Genomic DNA, 26,084 nt, shown 5'->3' on the forward strand with positions numbered 1-26,084 from the left:
GGTTAAGTGAGTGGGTAAAACTCTGGCAGATGAAGACGACTGTGGGAAAAGTGAGAAGCTGTTGACTTTGGTGGGAAGAATATAAATTCAAAGAATTACTGAAGTGGATAATGACTGCAGATTTCCAAATGCAGAGGGATTTGGATGTGCTGGTGTAGAAGTCACCAAAGGTTAGCATGCAGGTACAGCACATAATCAGGAAGGCTAATTGAATGCTAGCCTTTACTTTGAGAGGAATTGAACATAACAATAAGGAAGTTATGCTTTAGTTATAGAAGCATGGGTGAGGCCACATCTCAAATATTGTGTGCAGTTTTGGTCTCCTTATTTAAAGATGGATGTGCCTGAAATGAATGAGTTGTCTTACGAGGGAATATTGGACAGGCTGGACTAATTTTCATTAGTGCTCTTCATTCCTGATGAAGGGCTTATGCTGCGACTCTCCTGTTCCTCGGATGCTGCTGGACCTGCTGTGCTTTACCAGTGGCACACTTTTCAACTCGAATTTTCATTTGAGTTCAGAACAGTGAGGTGTGATTGATTGAAGTTCATATAAACCTGAATGACCTTGAGAAGGTGGATGTGAAAAGGATGAGGGTGACAGCAGAGCTAGGAGTTACTGTTTTAAAATTAGGGTAGCCCTTTTAGACAGAGATGAAGGTAAACGTACTCTCTGTAATCCCAGAACTCTGCCTCAGAAAACAGCGGAGGTGTCGGGTTGGTGGGGGTCAGCGGGGGACACGTGGCAGGTAAATTCTTGTCAGGTGAGGGTAGAACGGTTATTGGTAATAGATGGATCATAAACAGGTTAGCCACGATTATATTGATTGGCAGAGCAGGTTTGAAGGTTTGAATGTTCTGCTCGTGGCTTGTGTGACACATGTTTATATGAGTACTGAAGCAGAAGCAAATGCTTTGGGATGGTATAGTGGCTCAGTAGTTAGCACAGTTGTCTCACAGCACCAGGAACCCAGGTTTGTTTCCACGGTCAGGTGGCTCTTTGTGTAGAGTTTGCACATACTCCCCATGTCTGCATGGATTACCTTTCACAGTCCAAAGATTTGCAGGTTAGGTGGATCAGCTATGGGAAATGCAGGGTTCCAGGATTAGGGTAGTGGGGTTGGGTCTGGGTGGAGTGTTGGTGTGGATTCGATGGGCTGAATGGTCTACTTCCACACTGTAGGGATTCTATGATTCTTTAACTGATGGTCTGATGTTGATGAAACTGATAGGGTCCAAGGGCGATATCATTAGGGGGTTGAATTTCAATGAAGAAAAGGCATTGCTGGTGATGTGCTACTACAACTGAGCAAGTGGGAAAGGAATGGCTTGAGGGCTATCCCACATTGTGTGGACAATGGGAATGGAGATACTAGGGTTGGGGGCAAACTAATGAGAACTGCCAGTGCAAAAGTTAGGAAGTGATTGAGGACAGCAATGTGCAATTATATAGCATATTTTTATTCATTCACCTGATGTAGATGTTGCTGGATCTCCCCATTTCCCTTCAGAAGCTGGTAGTGAACTGCTGCAGTCCCTGGGATCCAGGTTAACAAAAATTGAAAAGCTAACCTCAAAATGACCATGTAATAATTACTGACGGTTATAGCCACTAATGTCCTTTAGGGAGGGAAGTTGCCATCCTTACCTGGTCTGGCCTACATGTGACTCCAGACCCACAGTGGCTGACATTTGACTGACCTCTGAAATGGCCCAGCAAACTACACAGTTGTACTAAACCATCACGCAGAGTCCTAAAGGATATAGTTACTAGCCTCATACTTAACCCCATCCTTACTGTAGATGGATTTGTCCACAGTAGTATCGGTAAGATAACCACTGCACAGCCCTTGCTGGGATAATGCCCAGTCTTGAGAAAAACCTCCATCATGTTATGTGGCACTATCACCCTGCTAAATGGGACAGACTTCAAGCCGATCTAGCAGCTCAAGACTGGGCATCCATGAGTCATTGTGGGTCACCAGTAACAGCAGAATCAAACGCAAACCTGTAACCTCATGGCCTGGTATAACTCCCACTCCATCATTACCATGAAGCCAGGGCATCAACCCTGGTTCAATGGAGAGTGCAGGATGGGCATGCCAGGAGCAGCACCTGGCATACCTGAAAGTGAGGTGTCAACCTGGTGAAGTTACAACGCAGGGCTACTTGCGTGTCACACAGTGTAACTGGCAAATGATTCACCATCAAATTCCAGTAATTTTGTAAGAAGACCTCAAATTAACAGTTCCCTGTAAATCAAGCTCGCTCATAGGATGAATCCTCATATATTTCCAAGATATTAATAGAACCAAGATAGTGTGGCTTATTCACCAGATTTTACTGTAGTTGATTGAAAAAGTAGAGTATCATTTCACTGTAGGCCTTTGATGCAATGCTTTTTATGGCTACACCCCTAATACAGAAGCCATATACAACAAGTTCTCTCCACTCTCTTTTTTTGCATGAAAAGGCAGTGTTATGTAGAGGCTCCACAGTTTCAGGTTTCTTATGAAAAGGTTACTGTTATTTTGCTTCAGACATTAAGTCGTCTACTTTGATTCTTGCTTTTTCACTTCGAGTGGGGAGTAGGGCATTGCTGGAGATGGAATTTTGCTCGATTCGCACTCTTTTCAGCTGATCACCCCACTGGAGGGGCACTGATCCCTCACTGGAGGGCTCCTGACTGAGTTGCAGCTAGATGCACCCAAGCCTAGAGATACCAAAGGGTTGACATTCGCGTTCGATCTGAGAACCTGGCATATCAGTTGGCTGTCAAACACACACTGTCCAATTCTCAGTTCCAGCTCATCTCAATGGAAATCAAACAGGGTGTAAAACCACACTGCTGATACACAGCTGCTAGTCTTGTAGGGACAAGAGGAGGCCATTCAACCCCTTGAACCTATTCTGCCATTCACTGAGTGATCTGTTTCTTAATTCCATCCACCCAATTTAGTTGTGTGACAGTTAATAACATGGTGATAGGTCTCAGGTTTGTCTGATATCACTTAATGTTAAAACTAAAAGGCCCTTTCCATTCTCATTTCCTGAACGAGAAGCTTACCATCTCAGTCCTGAATCCTTCAATCGCAATCGCATTTTGTGAGGTGGAAATGGTAGAGGGGGAGAGGGAAGAGTTCCACTGATCTCACAATGTAGCCCTCCCCAGGTTCTCTTGTCATTTTGCTGCAGTCCCCATCCCCCACCCCACCCGAACAGTCAGAAAGACTATGATAACACAGGGTAGGATAGCCAACATCATTGCTAAGCTCAGCAGATATCAGAGATGGATTAGTGGTGCTGGAAGAGCACAGCAGTTCAGGCAGCATCCAAGATCTCAGAGGTGGGGCATTCCCAATGGGTAATGGTGTCACTATAATCAGGAGGGAGAGATGCGGCAGGATTATTGCTGATATTAATGCCATTGAATGTCAGGGAGCAATGGTGAGATTCTCTTTTGTTGGAGATGGTCATTCCGTGGTATGTGTGTGGCATGAATGTTACTTAGCGTCATAGAGGTGTACAGCACAAAAACAGACCCTTCGGTCTAACGCGCCCATGCTGACCAGATATTCTAAATTTATCTAATTCCATTTGCCTGCATTTGGCCCATATCCCTCCAAACCCTTCATATTCAAATACCCATCCAGATGCTTTTTAAATGCAGTAATTGCACCAGCCTCCATTTCCTCTGTCAGCTAATTCCATGCATGCACCGCCCTCTGTGTGAAAAGGTTGACCCTTTGGGTCCATTCTAAATCTTTCTCCTCTCACCTTAAACCTATGCCCTCTAGTTTTAGACTCCCGTACCCTGGAAAAAAGACCTTGGCCAGTCACCCGTTCCACTCCCCTTGTGATTTTATAAACCTCTCTAAGGCCACCCCTTAGGAATTTGGATATCTTCCACATTTTGTTCTACTTGAACAATGAATACTTCATGGTCTTCTGCTATTTTTGACTGACAAATAATCACCATTCAGGGACAGTGCGAAAATGTGACTGCTTTTCTTTAAATAGAGCTATGGGGTATTTTATTCGAATTGACAAGAGTCTTATGTTTAATGTCTTGTCCCAAAGCTGATCCAGCTTTCTAGTAACGGAGCACTCCCTCAGCAGTGCATCTACATAAGCTGCTCAAATGAAAACATTGCTGGGCCACCTAACCTTTTTCCCTGAAGGTGGGAGGACCACAATCAAAGTCGCCACTCCAACTCAGTATGGTGCAGGGCTTTTGCATTCTCTCCCTTAGTGTCAATTCAGTGATATTCATATCAGAGTTAATGTTGGGTATTCTCAGCAGGACCAAGCACTAGATGCTGCTGTGATGATCTGAGTCAAATTAATAAATTAATGCCGCTTTCCTAATGCTTGACCTCAGAATTGGAAGTGTTACCAAAGTCAAGGAAAATAACATTGACTCTATGCTTTCTAAAGGTAGAGAATGGACAAGCAGCCATCAATAACCTTGGAGTAATGATTTATTTCTGTTTATCTTGCAAGTTAACGATTAAAATACAGGAATGGTGAAGGATTCTTTGCTGAATTTGTTTTTGCAGTCAAACAAAGTCCTATCATATTGAAATACCTATTCCCTTTGACCATCACTGAGTCTCCGAAAGTTCTGAGATTTATCACTATCTCATGAGAAATCACTGATAAATTTGCAGATAGTGATTCTCCTTTTGAGCTGGGGTTTGCATTGGATGAAGTCAGAGATAGCGCAGTCTATCTTGGCTCCAGGGAGTCTTAGACATGCGCTACTCTGGGTGCAGTAGAGTGGGATTCAACGATGGGTCAAGCCATTGTGTTGGCAAGTCTAATTGAAAAGAGCATGAAAACTCTGAAACAATCAGTTCGACATAACAGAAAGTTCTTAAAAATCGATAACGGAAAGTCTCACAAGCACACAGTGTCTTCGATGATCTCGGTTGAGGGTGTGGGGACAGAGTGTTGGTCGATTACGACTAAAACACTTTGCAAGTGCAGGAGGGATATTTGAAGTGTGCTCACTGTTGTAGTATGGGAAACATTTCAATTTGTGCACAGCATGATTCTACAAAAAGCAACGAGGTAGCAATCAGATCATTTGCTTCAGAAATGTTGATTGATACATAAATACTGACCAGGAGAACTCCCAGACTTCATTTTGAAATGGTACAAAGGGATCTTTATGTCATAGAGTCATACAGCATGGAAACAGACTCTTTGGTCTGATCAGTCCATGCCGTACATAATCTCATAAACTAGCCCTACTTGCCTGCTCCTGGCCCATGTCCCTCCAAACCATTCCTATTCATGTGCTTGAACCAAATGTCTTTGCAATGTTATAATTGTGCTCACATCCACCACTTCCTCAGAAAGTTCAAACTACTTAAGAGATGATGCCTGAGTTATTAACTGAAAGATGGCACATCCAACAATATAGCATTCTATCAGCACAGCACTGGAGCATGAGGCCAGATTATAAACAGAAATCTCTGCAGTGGGGTTTAAACACAGGAATAGGTTGTTCAACCCCTCAATCCTGCTTCACCATTCAATTAGACAATTGTTGATTTGGATCTTAACTCTACCCTTGGTCCTGTAATCCTCAATACCCTTGCCCACGTACAGCTTGTCATCCATTGGATTATATTGTGTCCATGCACAGGAATAGACCTTGAGTTAGTAGACTCAGCAACTTTAAGGGCATTTAAATGGTCACTGGATAAATATGTGGATGAAAATGGAATAGCATAGGATAGCTCGACATCGCGGGCTGAAGGTCCTGTACTGCCCTGTAATATTCTATGTTCTGAGGAAGGGTCACTGGACCTGAAATGGTAACCCTGATTTCTCTCCATAAATGCTGCCAGACCTGCTGAGCTTTTCCAGCGATTTCTGTTTTTGTTTCGGATTTACAGTTCATTCGCCTTTTATTGAACAGTTAGTTCCTTGGTTGGATAGCGGCAGTCAGAGGCTACCATGAGGCTGCTAATCAGTCAGCAAAGACAAGAGGCTCTGCTCTGAAAAGATGCAGTTGCACCAGGCTCTGAACATGAGGATTCAGGAGCAGTCTGGGATCTTGGAAGTGTAGCAAAGTGTTGAGGTTAGGCCTCAGGAGAAAACCCCGAGATGTGCAGGGGCTTTCTAGAAGCTATGAGTCATTAATAGCTCAGTGTGGTGAGAGTGAAAAATCCCACAGCCAGCAGAAGTAAAATGCAGAAGTTGTGCCTGAGAGAAGATGCTGAAGGGCTGTTTCCAGAATCCAATGGAATGAGTCCCAACCGGGAGAGTGAATGAACAAAACAATCGTTCGAGACAAACTGTCATGGAATGACTTTTGAGACAATTCTGAAACAAGGGTTTCAGTGGTGAGGAGTTGGAATCTCTCATATAGTTTAACAATACTTGATAACCCACAGTGTCACTGGTGTCAGGGCAAGGTACAGGGCCAGTTGCTGAGGAATCTGTGGGATCTGTCTTTAAGCACGTTCGCTACTTGATGAAGTTAAAAATCATACAGAACCAGGTTATAGCTCAGCAAGTTTATGTGGAAGCACTAGCTTTCGGAGCGTTGTTCCTTCATCAGGGGGTTATCACCTGACGAACCACCTGATGAAGGAGCAGCGCTCCAAAAGCTAGTGCTTCCAAATAAACCTGTTGGACTATAACCTGGAACAGTGTGATTTTTAATTTTGTCCACCCCAGTCCAACACTGGCTCCTCCAACTCATTGTTTGTCTGTAGTTACATCCATTTAATTCTAATTGTAATGTTAGAATATATATCTGCTGTAATTCATATACATACAGCCTGTGTTACTGTTCTACATTTGTAAAGCAAAATTTATTGCTTTGTTCAAAACAATGGAACATTGTGGTTTTATTCTCTTAGCAATTAATGCTTGGAGTCTCTAGCCAGATGGTAACATAAATTTGGTGGTTTGGTCCGTGATTATGAAAGTCTTCAAATCTCTCTGCTACCCACAGCGTTTGTGAATGGTTTAGGGATAGTACAGAAGGAGTACGTGGAACAGGTCATGTTATCCTTGGTGTAAGAAAAATGCTCCTGAAATCTCGTCCACCTGACTTGCTGATCAGAGGAAATAATTTCTCTGTATCCAAACCCCTCAAATCCTTTTATTGTTTTAAACACCACTCAACCTCCTAAACTCAAGGGACTTATTACACTTATGCAACCTGTCCACATGATTCAAGCCTTTTTTGCCTGATACCATTCTAATGAATCTCCAAGGCCACGGCTGCAGGAGCGCAACTCATTGCAGTATTCCATAAGGACTTTGACCAAAGCTTGCCAACTGTGCTTCATTCTTGTTTTTGAATCAGATGGGTGTGGGTTCGAAACCAGCACTGAGCAAATAACCTAGGGTGACACTTCAGTACGGTCGCGTTACACTTTTGAAGTTGTTGCCTTTTGTATGAGACATTAAACTGACGCCCTGTCTGCTCTTTCAGGCAGAACGTAAAAGATCTCTTGATTACTATTCAAAGAAAGGCTTTCCCCCGGTGTCCTGGCCGATATTAATCACGCAAATATTTCAGCTTAAACAGATAATTTTATTGCTGTTTGAGGGAGCCTTCTAATCTTAAATTGGTTGCTGCATTTCCACTTTACGACAGTGACTAGACTTGAAAAATTAATCTTGGGTCAACCTACCATCGTGAAAGATGACGTAAAAAAGCAGTTTCTTTCTACAAATAGCTCGATTGCAGGTGCTTACGTTTATTATTTTGATCTGCTCACGGCACCTTCTGGCACCACAAGGTCTTTGGTACTGATTAAGAGTCGGAACTCTGGCTGACTTTTTATTTCTTTCTCTCTTCATCCAAATTCACTTTGCTGGAACAAATTCAAGGACTCCCACCACTGACTAAGCACGGGCATTGTAGGGTGAGACCTTCAGAATGCATATGGCCAAGTATCCTACTGCATACAGCCACTGGGAAGAGTCCAAAACTAACAATGATAACACAGCTCATCTGTTAGAACAGAAGTAACAGGCTGCCACATTCACAGAAATGAAAGTTTCCCTGGAGGATGGAATGGAACAGCGTGTTAACACCTCTGGGACTGAATCCAATTTAGACAACATGGAGTGGGGATGTCCATCTCCGCCCTTTGACAGCTGAAGTCCTCAATGTGGATGGTCTCCAATTCCCAGTGGAATGCCCCTGGCTTCTTGCAGTAATTGGTACTAATTGGGCAAATGCCTGTTGGCTAAACCACAGAATTTATACCAAGCTGTTGTGGTAGGGTGGATGGTTTTCTTCTGAGTGCTGATGCTTGGAGTCCAGGCAGAGGGACAACTCTGACCTGTGACCTAAGGTACCCAATCACCTGTTCCCTATCCTTTGGCAATGTCAGGAATTGGGGAGCAAAACCCACACCCCCGACACCTATTTTGACTTACTGATTGAGAACCCTTTCCCAGGAAATATCATTGGATTAACTTACTGTAAAGCATGTCACCTTATTATATGTGATTGGTCTTTCCTGTAATTAAGGCTGTGTAATTTTCAATTGTAATTAGATTAGATTAGATTCCCTACAGTGTGGAAACAGGCTCTTTGGCCCAACAAGTCCAGACCGACCCTCCGAAGGGCAACCCACCCAGACCCATTCCACTACATTCACCCCTGAGTAATGCACCTAACACTACGGACAATTTAGCATGGCCAATTCACCTGACCTGCACATCTTTGGACTGTGGGAAGAAACCGGAGCACCCGGAGGAAACCCTCGCAGACACGGGGAGAACGTGCAAACTCCACACAGACAGTTGCCCAAGGCCTGGGTCTCTGGCGCTGTGAGGCAGCAGTGCTAACCACTGAGCCACTTCACCACGGAATACAGAAGCTTCAATCTCTGTGTTGCTGGATAGAATTGCGTCAAGGTACCTTATGGGCAGCACGGTGGCACAGTGGTTAGCACTGCGACCTCACAGCACTAGAGACCCGGGTTCAAATCCCGCCTTAGGCGACTGACTGTGTGGAGTTTGCACATTCTCCCCGTGTCTGCGTGGGTTTCCTCCGGGTGCTCCGGTTTCCTCCTACAGTCCAAAAATGTGCAGGTTAGGTGAATTGGCCATGCTAAATTGCCCGTAGTGTTAGATGTAGGGGAATGGGTCTGGGTGGGTGCGCTTCGGCGGGTCAGTGTTGGGCCAAAGGGCCTGTTTCCACACTGTAAGTAATCTAATCTAATCTAATTCAATAAACTAATGACCCTTGCTTTTTGAATGGACTGCATTCGTCAATTCTTTTGACCAATCTCAAACCAAGAGGCCCTTCGAGGGGTCTTAGATCTTCGTTTTGCTCTCCTCTTCTTATGTACGCTGCTCAACCCTAGCTGGACAGCTGATGGCCAACAGCACAGTACTAGGAATGAGGATACAGGCTGAATTTAGTGGGAGACAGCATGATATTTGGTGGCTGATGTAGAAGCATTCTGAAAAAAATTGGAAACATAATATTAACTCCAAGGGTTTTTGCTTGGTGTAGGAAAGTTAAAAGATAAATAAACACGTGCACCGAAACAAAAAGGACCAGCAATTTGTGAATTTTAAAAAATATCTTTATTTTAATGTTCAGTTTTTTTTAAAAAGAAAGTAAAAGCAAGATTTGTAAAAGCAACGTTTGTTTAGTTTAAGGAGGTATTTACACAATGTTATGGCAGCAGGACTTTTCACACTCTGCCAATCTTTAAAATAGAAAATGGATATCAAAGGCAGAGAGCTCAAGAAATTCACACATCATTCAATTGTGATAGCAGGCAGTTTAAGGAAAAGGGAAAAAGGGAAGAGGGAAAATCCTGATGTTAAAAAATAGAGGCAATTTGTTGTGCATGGAGCAATAGTTAAGTCATTTAAAAAGCAAAGGATACTGAAGCTAAATTCCAGGTAAGATTTTTGTCATCATGATCAGTTTTCAGTGTTTCCTTTGAAACATAAAATGAGCCCTTTGTAAAATGAAGTAGATAGCAGTTACTTGCCAAATTCATACCATCTGTTGCCCCCAAGTTGGCAATCTTGAAGAGCCTTTAATTAATTAGACAGAGTAGTTACTCTTGCTGGCATAGTGGTAATTTACAACTATTTAATTTAAATTTGGAATGATGAATGCGAACCTATAAATCTTGCAGTCTAAACCAGGTTAGGGTGGGTGAGGGAAACCGGAAAAAATTGCTAATGAAGAAATAGTGATTAGCGGGTTCTGAAATTAAAAAGTGCCTGCAACATCCAAACCAAGTGGGAGTTTAATAAAAGTTCATTATCTTTTAAAACTTATTATAGAGTCCTTGCATCAGTCTGACTGACAAGTTCTAAAGGAAGTCCTGCCAGTCTGATTATTACCAGAGTTGTCGACATGACAAAATATATACAGCTTAATAAAAGTTCTGTAGCCAGCACTTTTTAAAAATTTGGTTGCATTAAATGGTTATAGTACATTTGGGTAAGGGAGGAGAGATGCACTGGAGAGGATGAAGGAGTGACGGAGAGGATGAAGGAGTGACAGAGAGTGAGGGGGAGAGAGAGAGAGAGAGACAGACAGAAAAACAAAATAGGTTTGACAACAAGAAGTGCGAGAGGATGAAAATGAGCCAGCGTGGTGGAGATGTGAGACTGACAAAAAAGCCAAGAAGTGGAAAGGGACAAAGGAAAGAGAGCGAATGGACAGCAGTGGAGAGAAACGAGAGACAATTGGAATTATAAAGAGACAAATGAATTAGAAGGGAATGACAAGAGAAAAATAAATAACATGAAGTAAAAATTAAATAGAGAGATGAAAAATCAAATAGCAAAGCCAGAAATATAAGAGGAAAGAGAATAAAAAGGAATGGAGAAATGAAGAGAAAGAGAAGAGAATGAGAAATGAGCGAGATGAAGACACTGAGAGGTTAGGAGATGGATGAAGGAGAGGAATGGGGAAAGCTGAGCAAAATTAAAGGGTAAATAGAGATAAGGGCAGACATGTAGTTAGACCGATCCTCTGATACCAAGGTTATTCTCAATAAAATTACAGGCACTTAAAATGCATGTAAATTACTGGGAACAGTAAGATGACCTGCCCGCTAGAGTTTCACCTTAAGTAGGGCACTGAAAGGGAAAACGGAGTCAGTTAGCAAGTCTGTCTCAGGCATAGTTTACAGGGAGATGGAAACAAGGCATGCAGCTTCCTGCTCCTCAAATCCTCCTGTATGTTGTATTGCAATTTTGCACCTTGGAATTTAAAGTTAATTCCGGTTCTCCTGGTGGGATTATTATAGTAAACTGAAAATTAACTCAACCAGCCTCCACAGTCGTCCTTTGGAAACAATTACCACAGCAATCATCATCATGCAAATGAACCCCTTCAGTCGATGAAACAGACAAGTCTAATGAATTCGACACAGTTCTTGACTGCACACTTAAAGGGGATCTTTTGCAGAGACTCACTTCCTGGGACTACAGAAAGTAGGACTTCCCTGGGGACTTTATTAAGTTGCTGTTAAATCTTGGGAACCACATTTGGTAAAGTTTGAGCCGAAATGTGAAATGTTGCTATAGTTCTCAATCACTCACGAGATACTGTGAACAAACTTCAATGTAGGGAAGAGGACAGAAGCTTCACAAATTGAATGAAAATGCTGTTGACACCATCCGCTGTGTGACTGTCATGGCCTCTGGCTGTGAGATACGGGGCTGGGGTGCGAAAGTGGCAGAGCAGAGGGGTGGGGAATATGGAAGACGTTCTCCTTAAAATACAATGCCATTGGCTTTAAAATCAACTAAAAATTCCTTTGCTTTTCTTTTTCTTCTGCTTTGCAGTGGAAAGAACAGAATTTCTTGCAGCTGCTGAAGTGCGAAGACTGTTGGGTGCCTGAAATATAACAGGGAGAAGAGATTAGCACAAAAATGAACAACCACAGTTTTACATGCAACATAAGATCATAAGAACTAGGAGCAGGAGTACGCCGTCTGGCCCCTCCAGCCTGCTCCCCTATTCAATAAGGTCATGGCTGATCTTTTCATGGACGCAGCTCCACTTATCCACCTGCTCACCATAGTTCTTTCATTGTTCAAAAACAATCTTAGCTTTAAAAATGTTTATTGAAGTAGCGTCAACTACTTCCCTGGGCAGGGAATTTCACAGAATCACAATCTTCTGGGTGAAGAAGTTCCTTCTCAATTCGGTCCTAAACCTGCTTCTTCTAATCTTGAGGCTGTGCCCTCTTGTCTTAGCTTCATTCACCAGTGGAAACATCCTCTCTACTTCTATCTTATCTATTCTCTTCGTAATTTTTCATGTTTCTTCATAGAATTCCAGTAGATTAGCTACATAAAGGTAAAAACAATGACTGCAGATGCTGAAAACCAAATACTGGATTAGTGGTGCTGGAAGAGCACAGCAGTTCAGGCAGCATCCAGCGAGCAGCGAAATCGACGTTTCGGGCAAAAGCCCTTCATCAGGACTTTTGCCTGAAACATCGATTTCGCTGCTCGTTGGATGCTGCCTGAACTGCTGTGCTCTTCCAGCACCACTAATCCTGCCCTTCGTAAACCCATGCTTTGTCTGCCCAATGGGACAATTTCTATCCAGATGTCTCCCTACTTCTTCCTTGATCACAGATTCAAGCTACAGAGTTTAAGCTAACCAGTCTATAACTCTTCATCTTTTGTCTACCTCCCTTCTTAAACAGTGGCATCACATTTGCTGTTTTCCAATCTGCTGGGACTGTGCCAGAGTCCAGTGAATTTTGGAAAATTACCATCAGTGCACTTGCTAGTTCTCCTGCTACCTTTTTTAGTCCCCTGGGATACATTCCATCAGGGCCAGGAGATTTGTCTATCCTTAGCTCCATTAGCTTGTCCAACACTACCTCGTCAGTAATAATGATTGTTTCCAGGTCCTCCCTTACCTTTGTCTTTGTCAATGATTGGCATGTTATTAGTGTCCTCATTGTGAAGACCGAAACAAAGTACCTGTTCAATGCCTCGGCCGTTTCATCATAACCCATAACTAAATGCCCCTTCTCATCCTCCAAAGGACCAACATTTACATTAGCCATTCTTTTTCATTTTATATATTTATATAAACTTTTGCGATCTGTCTTTATGTTCTGTGCTAGTTTTTTCTCATGTTCTATCTTACTTTTGTTTATAGCTCTTTTTGTGACCTTTTCTTATGACCTTTCCTCATTCTCATATCTCATGCCAAATCCTGTCCCTATTTTGTGACATTCAAACAGGAGAAGGCAATTTAACCCATTTGGTTTGGCTAACCTTGACCCATTTATCCTACTATATTCAAACACCGATTTATTCTTGCTCACTTATTGAATGAAGAATTACTGCTATTTGCCAGGGGAATGATTAATGATTAAATGCCAGTTTTTCTTACTGGATCTCAACTTATCAATGGTTGGGTTTTGATTTCCACAAATCAGCACCATCCTTGTTGAAATCCTCTGCAGAGATTTGAAGACATGGTAGATTGCCCAAAACTTCTCATAACATGCTTTGCCATATCTCATGCAAAGTCAACCTTGCTGTAAAGTTCTGAAGAAAGATCACTGGACCTGAAATGTTAACTCTGCTTTCTCTCCACTAAGTTACAAATCAGACAACACCAGGTTATAGTCCAACAGGTTTAATTGGAAGCACTAGCTTTTGGAGCGCTGCTCCTTCATCAGGTGGTTATGGTTCATCTGGCGGACAAATGGCCCTGGACAGGTGGACAACCACCTGATGAAGGAGTGACGCTCCGAAAGCTAGTGCTTCCAATTAAACCTGTTGGACTATGACCTGGTATTGTGTGATTTGTAACTTTGTACACCCCAGTCCAATACCGGCATCTCCAAATCATGACTTCTCTTCACTAACGCTGCCACACCTGCTGAGTTTTTCCAGCATTTTCTGTTTTTGTTGCAAAATGTACTGGGCAATATATTTTAGAGCTCATTCTTGAGCTACTTACATTGTTGCAAGGCCAGCATTTATTGCAAATTCCTGGGGCCTTTGAGAAGATGGTGGTGACATACCTTATAGAGTGGTACAGCACGGAAACAGACCCTTCGGTCCAACTCATTCATGCTGAACAGATATCTTAAATTAATCCAGGTCCATTTGCCAGCATTTGGCCTATATCCCTCTCAACCCTTCCTATTCATATTTCCATCCAGATGCCTTTTAAATGTTGCAATTGTACCAGCCTCCACCACTTCCTCTGGCAGCTCATTCCATACACGCACCACCCTCTGTGTGAAAAAGTTGCCCCTTAGGTCCGTTTTAAGTTTTTCTCCTCTCACCCTAAACATATGTCTTCTTGAATCGCTGCAATCCATGTAGTGTCAGGACTCCCACAGCACCCTTAGAAAGGGATTTCCAAGATTTTCAACCCCCATGGTGTTGATTAATGAATAAGTAAGATGACAAACAGCTCCCAAAATGTTCATCTACCTGGTTCTTGACTTTTGAAGTCCTTTCAGGAGTTAGAGTGACATCATCTTCTTTTGTTTCAGCTGAAGTTACATTCTGTTCGTCTCCAAGACTAGATTGAGGATTCCCATCATCCTCCTCTCCTGCAAAGATGAAGAAATGCTGCAATCGAATGGGGGTAACCACAAGAACAACATATAGCCAGCTCCTCGTGCATTCAGAAAATAAACCACAGAACTTATCCAAGTGTCTGTGCTTTATCCATGTATGTTTTACAGTAAGGTTTGAGATTTTTGTGCTGTGATTATTAGTGACAGATTAGGGATATGAGGCATTGTATGTGTCTCTGTGTCTGACTGCTTGTACCTGTGTAGCCATAACCATAAGACTGTAAGAGGGTGCAACAGACATTGGCCAATCAGCCAACTCAGTCTGCTCCATCATTCAATAAGACCATGGCTGATCTGATAATTCTCAACCCCATATAAACTGAAAGAACTGCAGATGCTGTAAATCAGAAACTCCTGGAAAGCTCAGCATGTCTGTCAGCATCATGAAGAGAAATCAGAGTTAACGTTTCAGGGTCCAATGACCATTCCTCAGAACTGATGCAGCTAGGAAAATGTTGGCTACAACAGGAGATCGGAGTGGGGAGGGATGAGGAGTAAGCGATAGGTAGGGATAGAGCCCAAAGAAAGAGTGAAGAATAGTTGGATAGACAAAGGAGTGGATATCGAGCTGTCTGGAAGAGTGAATAGCTGATAATGGAGACTGTTTCTGGCCAATAATAGGTAGTGTGTAAATACAGACTATGTGATAACAAGGCCTGGTGTGTGGGGTTGGGGGCTAGGACATGGGAGAATTCAGGCCCTAAAACACCACCAACCCAACCGCCCCGTGGCTGAACACTTTAACTCCTCCTCCCACTCCACCAAGGACATGCAGGTCCTTGGCTTCCTCCATCACCAGACCATAGCTACACGAAGCCTGGAGGAACAGCGCCTCATCTTCCGCCTAGGAACCCTCCAACCACAAGGGATGAATGCAGATTTCTCCAGCTTTCTCATTTCCCCTACCCCACCTTTTCTCAGTCCCCTACCCTCAGACTCCAAGTGTTGCCTGTAATTTTAACACCCCACCCTGTTCCCTGGCCAACATTGCGGTCTCAGGTTTGCTGCAGTGCTCCAGTGAAGCTCAGCACAAGCTAGAAGAACAGCACCTCACTTTTTGGTTGGGGACCCTACAGCCCTCCAGATTGAATATCAAGCTGATCGTCAGTATTGTATTGGAGTGGGAGTAAAGGATATAAATATAAACTAGAGAAAATAAATTCTGATCAAATACCAAGAATAGCATCATTACACAGAGGCTGATAGTCAGCTGGAATGTGGAGCTTAGGGACTTTACTGTCAGGAGAGTTTGTAGCAAGAAATGGATAGGCTTGGACACTTGAATATCCTTACTTCTGTTTTCTGCCTGGTTTAGCTGGTGACATTCTTAATAAAGGTTGAAAGAGCTGCGGATGCTGTAAATCAGAAATAAACACAGAAATGGCTGGAAAGGCTCAGCAGATCTGAAGGGTCACTGGACCCGAAACATTAACTCTGATTTCTCTTCTGTTTTAATTCTCAACTCCACTTTCCTGCCTTTCCCCCATAATCCTTGGTTCCCTTTCTGATTAAAAATCTGTCTTTGTCAGCCTTGAATATGTTTAATGGCCCAGCCTCGACAGTCCTCTTTGGTGACGAATTCCACAGATTCACTATTCTCTGACAGAAGGACTTCCTTCTCATCTCTGTCTTAAATAGGTGACCCCTTATTCTGAAATGATGCCTTCTGGCCCCAGACTCTCCAACAAGGGGAAACAGCCTTTCTGCTGCTACCCATGAAGAATCTTGTATATTTTAATAAGGTCACCTCCCATTCTTTTAAATTGAAATGACTACAGACCCAACTTACTCAACCTCTCCTCATAAGACTAGTGAACCTTCCTTGAAATGTCTCTACTGCCAATTTATCTTTGTTTGGATAAAACACCTAAAATGCTCACACAATTTCATTGTGGTTTGAGACTAGTGCCTTGTAGTGTTTTAGCAATTTTATACTCCATTCCCCAAACAAAGTAAAATTGGAGAGAGATATAAAACAGGTTACTGATTAATGAAAAAGAGTAACTAAAGTGGACATTGGATGAGCCTGAGGAATTAATAACAGGAAAGAAGAAAACAACAGAGAGCTTTCTTCATTGCTCCTTTCACTGGAGCAAGGCCAGCATTCATCACCCATCCTTAATTGCTCCTGAACTGAGTGGCTTGTTGAGGGCATTTCACACAACAGCCAAGAATCAACATGGCTGTGGGTCTGGAGTCACATGTAGGCCGAGGGGAGAGAATTCCCAAAGATTCACAATTATCTCAGTAATGACAATATTGCATTTATGATCTTTCACAACTAACCCTGTCAAACTCTTCCACAATTTGGAAGGCCTCATCAGACGCTTCAGCCTTCTCTTTTCTAGAGAATGATGTCTCGGTCAGTTCCAGTATTTTCTGATCAATACAATCTCTCTGTTCCTTCATCAACAATGCAGATTTTCTTTGCACATTTATTAGGGGCTTCTATGTTCCTCTGATGCTATTAACTGTTCTGTGTACATGTGAAAGGGTGTCTTACACTGCATTTACTCCAGTGCTAAGGCTGGTTCCTTTAACCTTCTCAACAAAATCCTGAAGAGCCAAAAGTCACCACCTGAGTTTTTGAACATTGATATCAAGCCTCATCCTTTGGCCTTAATGGAGATATAGTGGTAATATCAATGGTCTAGTTATCCACAGGCCCACATCCAATGCTCTCAACACAGGTTCAATTCCCACCATGGCTGCTGATGGAATTTAAATTCAATTAGGAAAACAGACCGAGTCTATATAGCCTCTCCCTATAGCTCAAATCCCCCAACTCTAGCAACATCCTTGTAAGTCTTTTCTGAACCCTTTCAAGTTTCACAACATCCTTACAGCACAGAAACAGGCCCTTCGGGCCAACTCGTCCATGCTGACCAGATAACCTAACCTAATCTAGTCCCATTTGCCAGCACTTGGCCCATATCCCTCTAAACCCTTCCTATTCATATACCCATCCAGATGCCTTTTAAATGTTGCAATTGTACCAGTCTCCACCACCTCCTCTGGCAGCTCATTCTATACATGCACCACTCCCTGTGTGAAAAAGTTGCCCCTTAGGTCCCTTTTATATCTTTCCCCTCTCACCCTAAACCTATACCCTCTAGTTCTGGACTCCCCCACCCCAGGGAAAATACTTTGTCTATTTACCCTATCCACACCACTCATGATTTTATAAACCTCTATAAGGTCACCCCTCAGCCTCTGACGCTCCAGGGAAAACATCTCAATGACTCTAAGCAGTCTGTAGTATAAAACTACAAAAATAATCTGATTCACTTAGGGAAGGAAATGTGCCATCATTACGGATCTGATACTAAATGCATAGCAATATGGGAGGTGATGGCACCGGACTAGTAATCTGGAACCCCAGGCTAATATTCCAGGTCATGGGGCTGAATCCTACAATGGTAGATGGTCATGGACCGCTGGTTTGTGATGCAGAGTGATGTCAACTCTCAAACCAGCAAGGATACTCCTTCTCAATCGCTTCCCTTGCCTGAGGCATGATTGCCTCTCTCTATAGAGGGAGTGGGTCAATGATAACTTTACGTCAGATGATATAATTTGAATTCAATAAGGAAACTAAAAAGCTAGTCCAATGATGACCACGTAACCACTGTTGATTGTTGTATAGGCCTACCTGGTACATTAAGGTCCTTTAGAGAAGAAAATCTGCCAACCTAACTTATTTTTACCTGGTCTGGCTCACAAGTGACTCCAGACCCACAGCAACATAGTTGACGCTTCTGAAAGAGCCTAGCATGCCACTGGTCAATGGCAATTAGGGATGAGCAACAAAGGCTGGCTTTCAGAGTGACACCAAAATCCCAGGAAAGAATAAAGCCCACATGATAATACTCTTCCTGGGCACTGATTCACAATTCTCAACAACTGACATCCTCTTCTCTCTTATCTTTTCATTTCATACATCCTCCAACATAACTGGAACTGACTTCCATAGAAAGCATGGTGTAAATTGTTTCATTTGAAGTAAGAAACAAATTAAATTGAGAAAGAGTAAGAGAGAAATGAAAGAAAAACATGAAGAGCAAAGGAAGAGATGGGAGGAACAGAGGACCCGGACCCAAAGAAAGAAGGGAATTCTCAGTCTCTGTCTTGCCCAGAAACTTGCTCCTCAAAAATGAGATCTTCAGCTAAGTATCTGACCACCTGTCTTTGTTAAGTCTTTTGTACTCAAAAAGTGTGATGCTGGAAAAGCTCAGCAGGTCAGGCAGCATCCGAGGAGCAGGAGAGTCGAGGTTTCGGGCATAAGCCCTTCATCACACATTCCTGATGAAGAGCATATGCTCGAAATGTCGACTCTCCTGCTCCTCGGATGCTGCCTGATTGGCTGTGCTTTTCCAGCACCACACTTTTTGACTCTGATCTCCCGCATCTGCAGTCCTCACTTTATCATTAACTCTTTTGTAGATTGGCAGTAAGTTTGGATTGGCAACATCCCTCAGACGTATTCTGCAATTCTTTATTACAGCAAAGTGGTTACAGATGAAAACTGTTGTGCACACCACTGGAATGAGACATAGCTGAGAGGTGTGAGCAAAAATATATGTGCTGTTCTTCATATTAATTCGTGTTGTGATAAGGGGAGAAATTCAGTGTCCTGTGCCATTAAATTAACTTCCCATCCCTGCCAGTTCCTCCAATCCTGATTATTGGTCCTTTGTGTCAGTTTAGCAGGACGTGGTTTCGAATCATGATATATTTGTTGCAGACACCTACCTGAGTCCTGCCCTCTTTTTCGCTTCCCTTTGGCTGCTGCTATCGTTGTGTAGAGATTCTGGAGCTCAGAGTTAAACACGCTCCCATCTTGTGTGCTAATGGCCTCAGATAGACACTGCAAAAAAAAACAGATCACAAGGCGACAGGTTAGAGTAAAATGTCATTCCACGTCTTCCAAACTTTTGATTGGGGACTTGCAGGTTCCCCTCATGTTACTTTTTATTTGCTCATGGGAGGTGGGCATCCTTTGCAAGACCTATATTTATCGCCCGTCTCTACCTGAGCAGGTAGTGGGGAGCTGCCCTATTGAACTGATGCAGTCCTAGTGGAGTTAGTACATCCACAGTGCTGTTGAGAAGCACGTTCCAGGAGTTCAAGCCTGTGACAATGAATGAACAGTCACATAGTCTCAAGTCAGGGCAGTGTGCGTCTTTGTGGTTAGCACTGCTGCCTCACAGCGCCAGAGACCCGGGTTCAATTCCTGCCTCAGGCGACTGACTGTGTGGAGTTTGCACATTCTCCCCGTGTCTGCGTGGGTTTCCTCCGGGTGCTCCGGTTTCCTCCCACATTCCAAAGATGTGCAGGTCAGGTGAATTGGCCATGCTAAATTGTAGTGTTAGGTAAGGGATAGATGTAGGGGTGTGGGTGGGTTACGCTTCGGCGGGGCGGTGTGGACTTGTTGGGCCGAAGGGCCTGTTTCCACACTGTAAGTAATCTAATCTGTAGTTGGTGAGATGGTGCTGTGCAAGTGATTCCAAGCAGAAACCAGTCTGCTTTTAACAATGCAGTGATGTTAATCCTAAGGAAACAACAGTAACTGAACTTGTAACATGACAATGGGAGACAGAAGATTAGGAGAACCTTTCACCTTCAGAATGGTTCAGAAAAGATTTACAAGGACGTTGCCAGGATTGGAAGATTTGAGCTATAGGGAGAGGCTGAACAGGCTGGGGCTGTTTTCCCTGGAGTGTCGGAGGCTGAGGGGTGAGCTTATAGAGGCTTACAAAATTATGAGGGGCATGGATAGGATAAATAGGCTGGGGAGTCCAGAACTAGAAGGCATAGGTTTAGGGTGAGAGGGGAAAGATATAAAAGAGACCTAAGGGGCAACTTTTTCGCGCAGAGGGTGGTGCGTGTATGGAATGAGCTGCCAGAGGAAGTGGTGGAGACTGCAACATCTGTGGAGAGAAAAATCAAGTTAACATTTCGAGTCTAGTCACCCTTCATCAGAACTGAAGATGGGTCACTGGATGTGAAACATTAACTCTTTTGAAATATTTAAGAGGCATTTGGATGGGTATATTAATGGGAAGGGTGGAGGGATATGGGCCGGGTGCTGGCAGGTGGGACTAGATTGGGTTGGGATATCTGGTCGGCGTGGACGGTTTGAACCGAAGGGTCTGTTTCCATGCTGTACATCTCTGTGACTCTAATTGCAGTAGATTTCAGAGAGGGTCCAGATAATTAATTCAAATTCTACCAATTCTAAAAAGTGGACATATAATGTTGGGTGAGTCCAGAAGTAGAGACATTACTTTAAAATTAGGATTTGCCCTTCTAGGACATGGACTAGGGATAATATTTTTCTCTCAGATGGTTGTGCGACTTTAGAACTCCGGCTGAGAATATAGTAGAAGTGAAGTCACAGAATATTTTTAAGAAGGGGGTAGACAGATTATCATTACAGTTATTGGGGATGGGAGTGAGTGTGGAATTCAGAACACAAATGAGATTAACCCTGACGTTACTGAATGACAGAGCAAGCCTGTAAGGTTGAACAGTCTATTCCTAACTCATATACTTGTAAGTTACCAAACCAATGCAACCACCTGGGAAACAGGATACCTCCACGCAACATTTTAGAAATACTTATTCATAGGATGTGAGTATGAGTGGAAAGTTCAGCAGTTATTCCCATCCCCTCAAAGCAGTGGTGCTGAACTGTCATCTTGAATCCAAACCGATCAGCTCGGTAAAATGAAACAAACAGCTGAGGATGCTGGAGATCTGAAACCAAACAGAAAGAGCTGGAGAAATGACTGACAGCATCTGTACAGAAAAAAAAGAGTTAATGTTTCACGTCCAGTGACCCATCTTCAGTTCTGATGAAGGGTGACTAGACTCGAAATGTTAACTTGATTTTTCTCTCCACAGATGTTGCAAGACCTGTTGAGTTTCTCTTGCACTTTCTGTCTTTGGGACAGGGGTTTGCTGTGCCACTTCAGAGGATAATTAAGACTGTCCCACTCTTCAGTGGATATGGAATGAAATGTAAATCAGACGAAGAGAAGGATGACAATTTTTTTTTTATAGAATCCCTACAGTGTGGAAACAGGCCCTTCAGCCCAACAAGTCCACACTGACCCTCCAAAGAGCAACCCACCCAGACTCATTCCTCTATATTTACCCCTGGCTAATGCACCTAACCTAGGCATCCCTGAATACTATGGGTAATTTAGCATGGCCAATTCACCTAATTTGTACATCTTTGGACTGTGGGAGGAAATTGGAGTACTTGGAGGAATCCCATGCAGACACAGGGAGAACGTGCAAACTCTCTACAGACAGTCAGCCAAGGATGGAATCAAACCTGGGTCCCTGGTGCTGTGAGGCAGCAGTGCTAACCACTGAGCCACCGTGCTACCCCCAAAAAGGAATTCGTGAACAAGATGGGTTGTTGGATGCTGTCATTATTGTTATACAATAATCACTGCCATGGTTTTTTTAAAATCTCATTCACGTGATGAGGGAGTTGCTTGCCAGGCCAGCATTTTATTGCCCATCCCTAATTGCCCAGAGGGCAATATTGCTGTGGGTCTGGAGTCACACGTAGGCCACACCAGATAAGGATGGCAGTTTCCTTCCCTAAGGACATCAGTGGTTCTTTTCTGGCAGTCGACAATGGATTCATGGTCATGATTAGACTCTTAATTGAAAAAATTTATTTGAATTCACAATCTGCTGTGGCAGGAACGTGGGTCCCCAGAACATTACCTGGGTTTTTGGATTAACAGCCCACAAAAGGTCATTCTGCGAAGTGAAAGCTCATGGGGTAGGGGATAACATCCAAACATGGATAAAAGATTGGCTGGCTGGCAGAAAACAGTCAGCAATGTATAAATGTCCATGTGATAATTTTAATGGGCTCTGATTCACAATTCTTTACCGTCTTCCTCGTTCCCTTTCATTTTATACATTCTCCAATCAGAACTGGAACTGACTTCAGTGGTGGAAAGCATGGCATCAATTGTTTCACTTGAACAAAAATCTTGTTTGATCGGCAAAATGTGATAAGTGAAGCACCGCAGGGGTCAGTGCTGGGGCCTCAGCTAATTTCACATTTTGACTATTTACAACAATTACCTCGATGAGGGGAACAAAGGCACGGTGCAGATAATACAAAGACTGGTTGGAAATGGTGTACAGACAACATGAGGAGGTTGCAGATGCATATGTATAAAGGACATAGAGTGAATAGGCAGCATCTGGCAAATCCAGTGTAATGTCGGTAAATGTGAAGTTCTTCAGTTTGGCAGAAAGAAAAAGAAAGCAGAGTGCTATTTAAACAGAGACTGCCTGCAGAATTCCAAGGTGCAGAAGGATCCAAGTGTGACAGTCATAAAACGTTAGCATGCAGGTACAGCAAATGATTAAGAAGATTAATGGAATGCTATCCTTTAATTAAGAGGAACTAAACAGAAAAGTAACTTTGAACAACTTTTCATTTAACCCTTTCTTCAGGTCAAAGGGATGGCCTGTGGGTACGGCCCATGGGCCCCAGTTATGCCTCTCTCTTTGTGGGATATGTGGAACATTCCTTGTTCCAGCCCTACCCAGGTTCCCATCCACAACTCTTTCTCCAATACATCGATGGCATCATTGGTGCAGCTTCCCTTTCTCACCCGGAATTGGAAAAAAATTATCAAATTTGCTTCCAAATTTCTACCTTGCCCTCACCTTCAACTGGTCCATCTCCAAGTCCTCCCTTCCCTTCCTTGACATCCCTGTTTCCATTTCTGGGGATAGGCTGGCCATCAATATCCACTCCAAAACCACTGACTCCCACAGTTACCTTGATTATACACCATCATACTCTGCTTCCTGTAAAGACTCCATCTCATTCTCCCAGTTTCTCCACCTGTGTAATATCTGTTCTGACAATGTCACCTTCTGCAGGGGCCCTCGGAAATATCACCTTTCTGCCCACTACCGCAGTCAACAGGGTCCTTAGCCATGCCTGGCCCTTCTTTTGCACTTTGACCCTCATCCCCTCTCTTCCCTCCCACAACAATGATAGGGATCCTCACTTACCACCCCATCAGCCTCTGCATTCAAAGCCACCATTTGCATTATCTCCAACCGAATGCCACAAATAGACACCTACTCCCCACCCCCACCCCTTTGTCAACATTCCACAGGGACCATTCCCTCTGGGATACTCTGGTCCACGCCTCCTTCATTCCCAACATTCCCCCATACCCAAAGACACCTTCCCATGCAATTTCAGAAGAGGTAAAACCTGTCATTTTCTTCCTCCCTCTTCACTATCTAAGGCCCCAGACATACCTTCCAGGTAAAGCAGCGATTAACCTGTATTTCCTTCAATCAAGTCTACTGTATTTGCTGTTCATGGTGTGGTCTCTCTCTGCACTCGGGCAACTAAACGCTGGTTAGGAGACTACTTTGCTGAATACCTATGTTCTGTATGTAAAAATGACCCTGAACTTCCAGTTGCCTGCCACATCAACACACCGACGTGTTCCCAAGCCAAAATTACTGTCGCTGGTCTGCTGCAGTGCTCCAGTGAGCCACAACACAAGCTCAAAGAACCTCATCCCATTTTTCACTTGGGGACCCTCCAGCCTCCAGGACTCACATCAACTTCAATAACTTTAGAGCCTATACTTCACACAGCCACACCCAGTCTTGTTATGACCCAGGTTGTTTTAGCATAACCAACCCCTTGTCACCCACTCTCAGATCTATTATCACATTTCATGGTTTTCTTTCAGCACAGACTGCCTATTCTGTACTATCCTCAGCTCTTATTATCACTTCTTCAGCTTCTCTTCTGTCCTGACCAGCTATCCATAAACCCTTTGTTTATCTACCCCTTCCATTTATACAGTCATAGAACTGTACAGCACGGAAACAGACCTTTCAGTCCAAGTTGTCCATGCCGACCAGATATCCTAACCTAATCTAGTCCCATTGGCCCATATCCCTCTAAATCCTTCCTATTCACATACCCATCTGGATGCCTTTTAAATACTGCAACTGTGCCAGCCTTCATTACTTCCTCTGGCAGCTCATCCCATACACACACCTCTGCGTGAAAAAGTTGCCGCTTAGGTCCCTTTTAAATCTTCTGCTCTCACTTTAAACCCAATGCCCTCTAGATTTAGAATCCCCTATCTCAGGGAAAAGAACTTGGCTATTCACCCTATCCATGCCCCTCATGATTTTATAAACCCCTATAAGGTCACCCCTTGGCCTCCGACACTCCAGGGAAAATAGCCCCAGCCAAGTCAGGTCAAACCCTCCAACTCTGGCAACATTCTTGCAAACCTTTCTGAATTTTCTGAATTCTTTCAAGTTTCACAATATCCTTCCTATAGCAGGGGGTCAAGAATTGAACAAAGTATTCCAGGAGTGGCCTGTACAGCCACAACATGACCTCTGAACTCCTACACTCAATGCACTGACTAATAAAGGCAAGCATACCAAATGCGTTCTTCATTATCCTGTCTACCTGTGACTCTATTTTCAAGGAATTTACCTCAATCTCTCTCTCTGGGCTCCCTCTTCACCTAACCGCTCACCCCTCTCTTCCTCTCCACTCCCCTCTCCCACTTCGTCTTCACCATAAATATCACTTTTTTCCCCAACTTACTATCTGTTCTGATGAAGAGGCGTTGGATTTGAAATTTTAACTCTGCATTCTTCCCACAGATGCTGCCAGACCTGCTGAGTTACTCCAGAAATTTTTGTCCTTGTTTTATAAAAGTAAGGATGCTACCTTTCAGTTACACAGCACTGGTGAGACCATGTCTGGAATACTGTGTGCATTTTTGGCCTCCCCATTTAAAGAACAGTGCAAACGTATTGGAGGAAGTTCAAAGGAGGTTTACCAGATTCATATCTGGAATGTGAGGGTTGTCTTAAGAGGAAAGATCGGACAGGCTGGGTTTGTTACCACTGAAGTATAGAAGAGTGAAGGTGATTTGCCTGAGGTACATGAGATACTGAATGGTCTTGACAAGGTGGATGTGGAAATGATGTTTCTTCGTGTGGGATCGAGAGTGTGGTGCTGGAAAAGCACAGCAGGTCAGGCAGCATCCGAGGAGCAGGAAAATCAATGTTTCGGGCAAAAACCCTTCATCAGAACTCTAAACCCCAGCATCTGTAGTCCTCACTTTCGCCCAGTTTCTTCGAGTGGGTCAGCCCAGGTCTAAGGGGCATTGTTTTGATATTAATGGTTGCTTTTTCAGAAAAGAGATGAGAATTTCTTTCTCTCAGAGAGCTGTGTAACTTTGAAGGCAGGGATACTGAATATTTTTACCAGGTAGGTACATTTTTGTTAGGTGGGAAATGAAACATAACCGGATGTTGACAGAAATGTGGAATTGTCAATGCAAACAGGTGAGCTGGAGAAATTGAGCTACAAAGAGACACTAGATAGGCTTGGATTGTTTTCTTTAGAGCAGAGAAGACTGAGGGGGGGACATGATTGAGGTGGAAAAC

At 43.4% G+C, this 26,084-nt stretch overlaps 1 protein-coding gene across 1 annotated transcript in view; it reads right to left on the bottom strand.

The window, feature by feature from the left end:
* Positions 1-9,592: 9,592 nt before the first annotated feature.
* nhej1 (nonhomologous end-joining factor 1) overlaps positions 9,593-26,084 on the bottom strand; it is a 303,495-nt gene continuing 287,003 nt past the window's right edge. The window contains exons 6-8 of the mRNA XM_072579950.1: positions 19,341-19,455; positions 14,440-14,561; positions 9,593-11,860 (exon numbers count right to left, since the gene is read on the bottom strand). Of these exons, the coding sequence (XP_072436051.1) occupies positions 11,765-11,860; positions 14,440-14,561; positions 19,341-19,455 (333 nt within the window). The 3' untranslated portion in view covers positions 9,593-11,764. The remainder of the gene's footprint in view (positions 11,861-14,439; positions 14,562-19,340; positions 19,456-26,084) is intronic.

This window comes from Chiloscyllium punctatum, chromosome 10 (assembly GCF_047496795.1).
Source record: "Chiloscyllium punctatum isolate Juve2018m chromosome 10, sChiPun1.3, whole genome shotgun sequence".
Classification (NCBI taxonomy): Eukaryota; Metazoa; Chordata; class Chondrichthyes; order Orectolobiformes; family Hemiscylliidae; genus Chiloscyllium; species Chiloscyllium punctatum.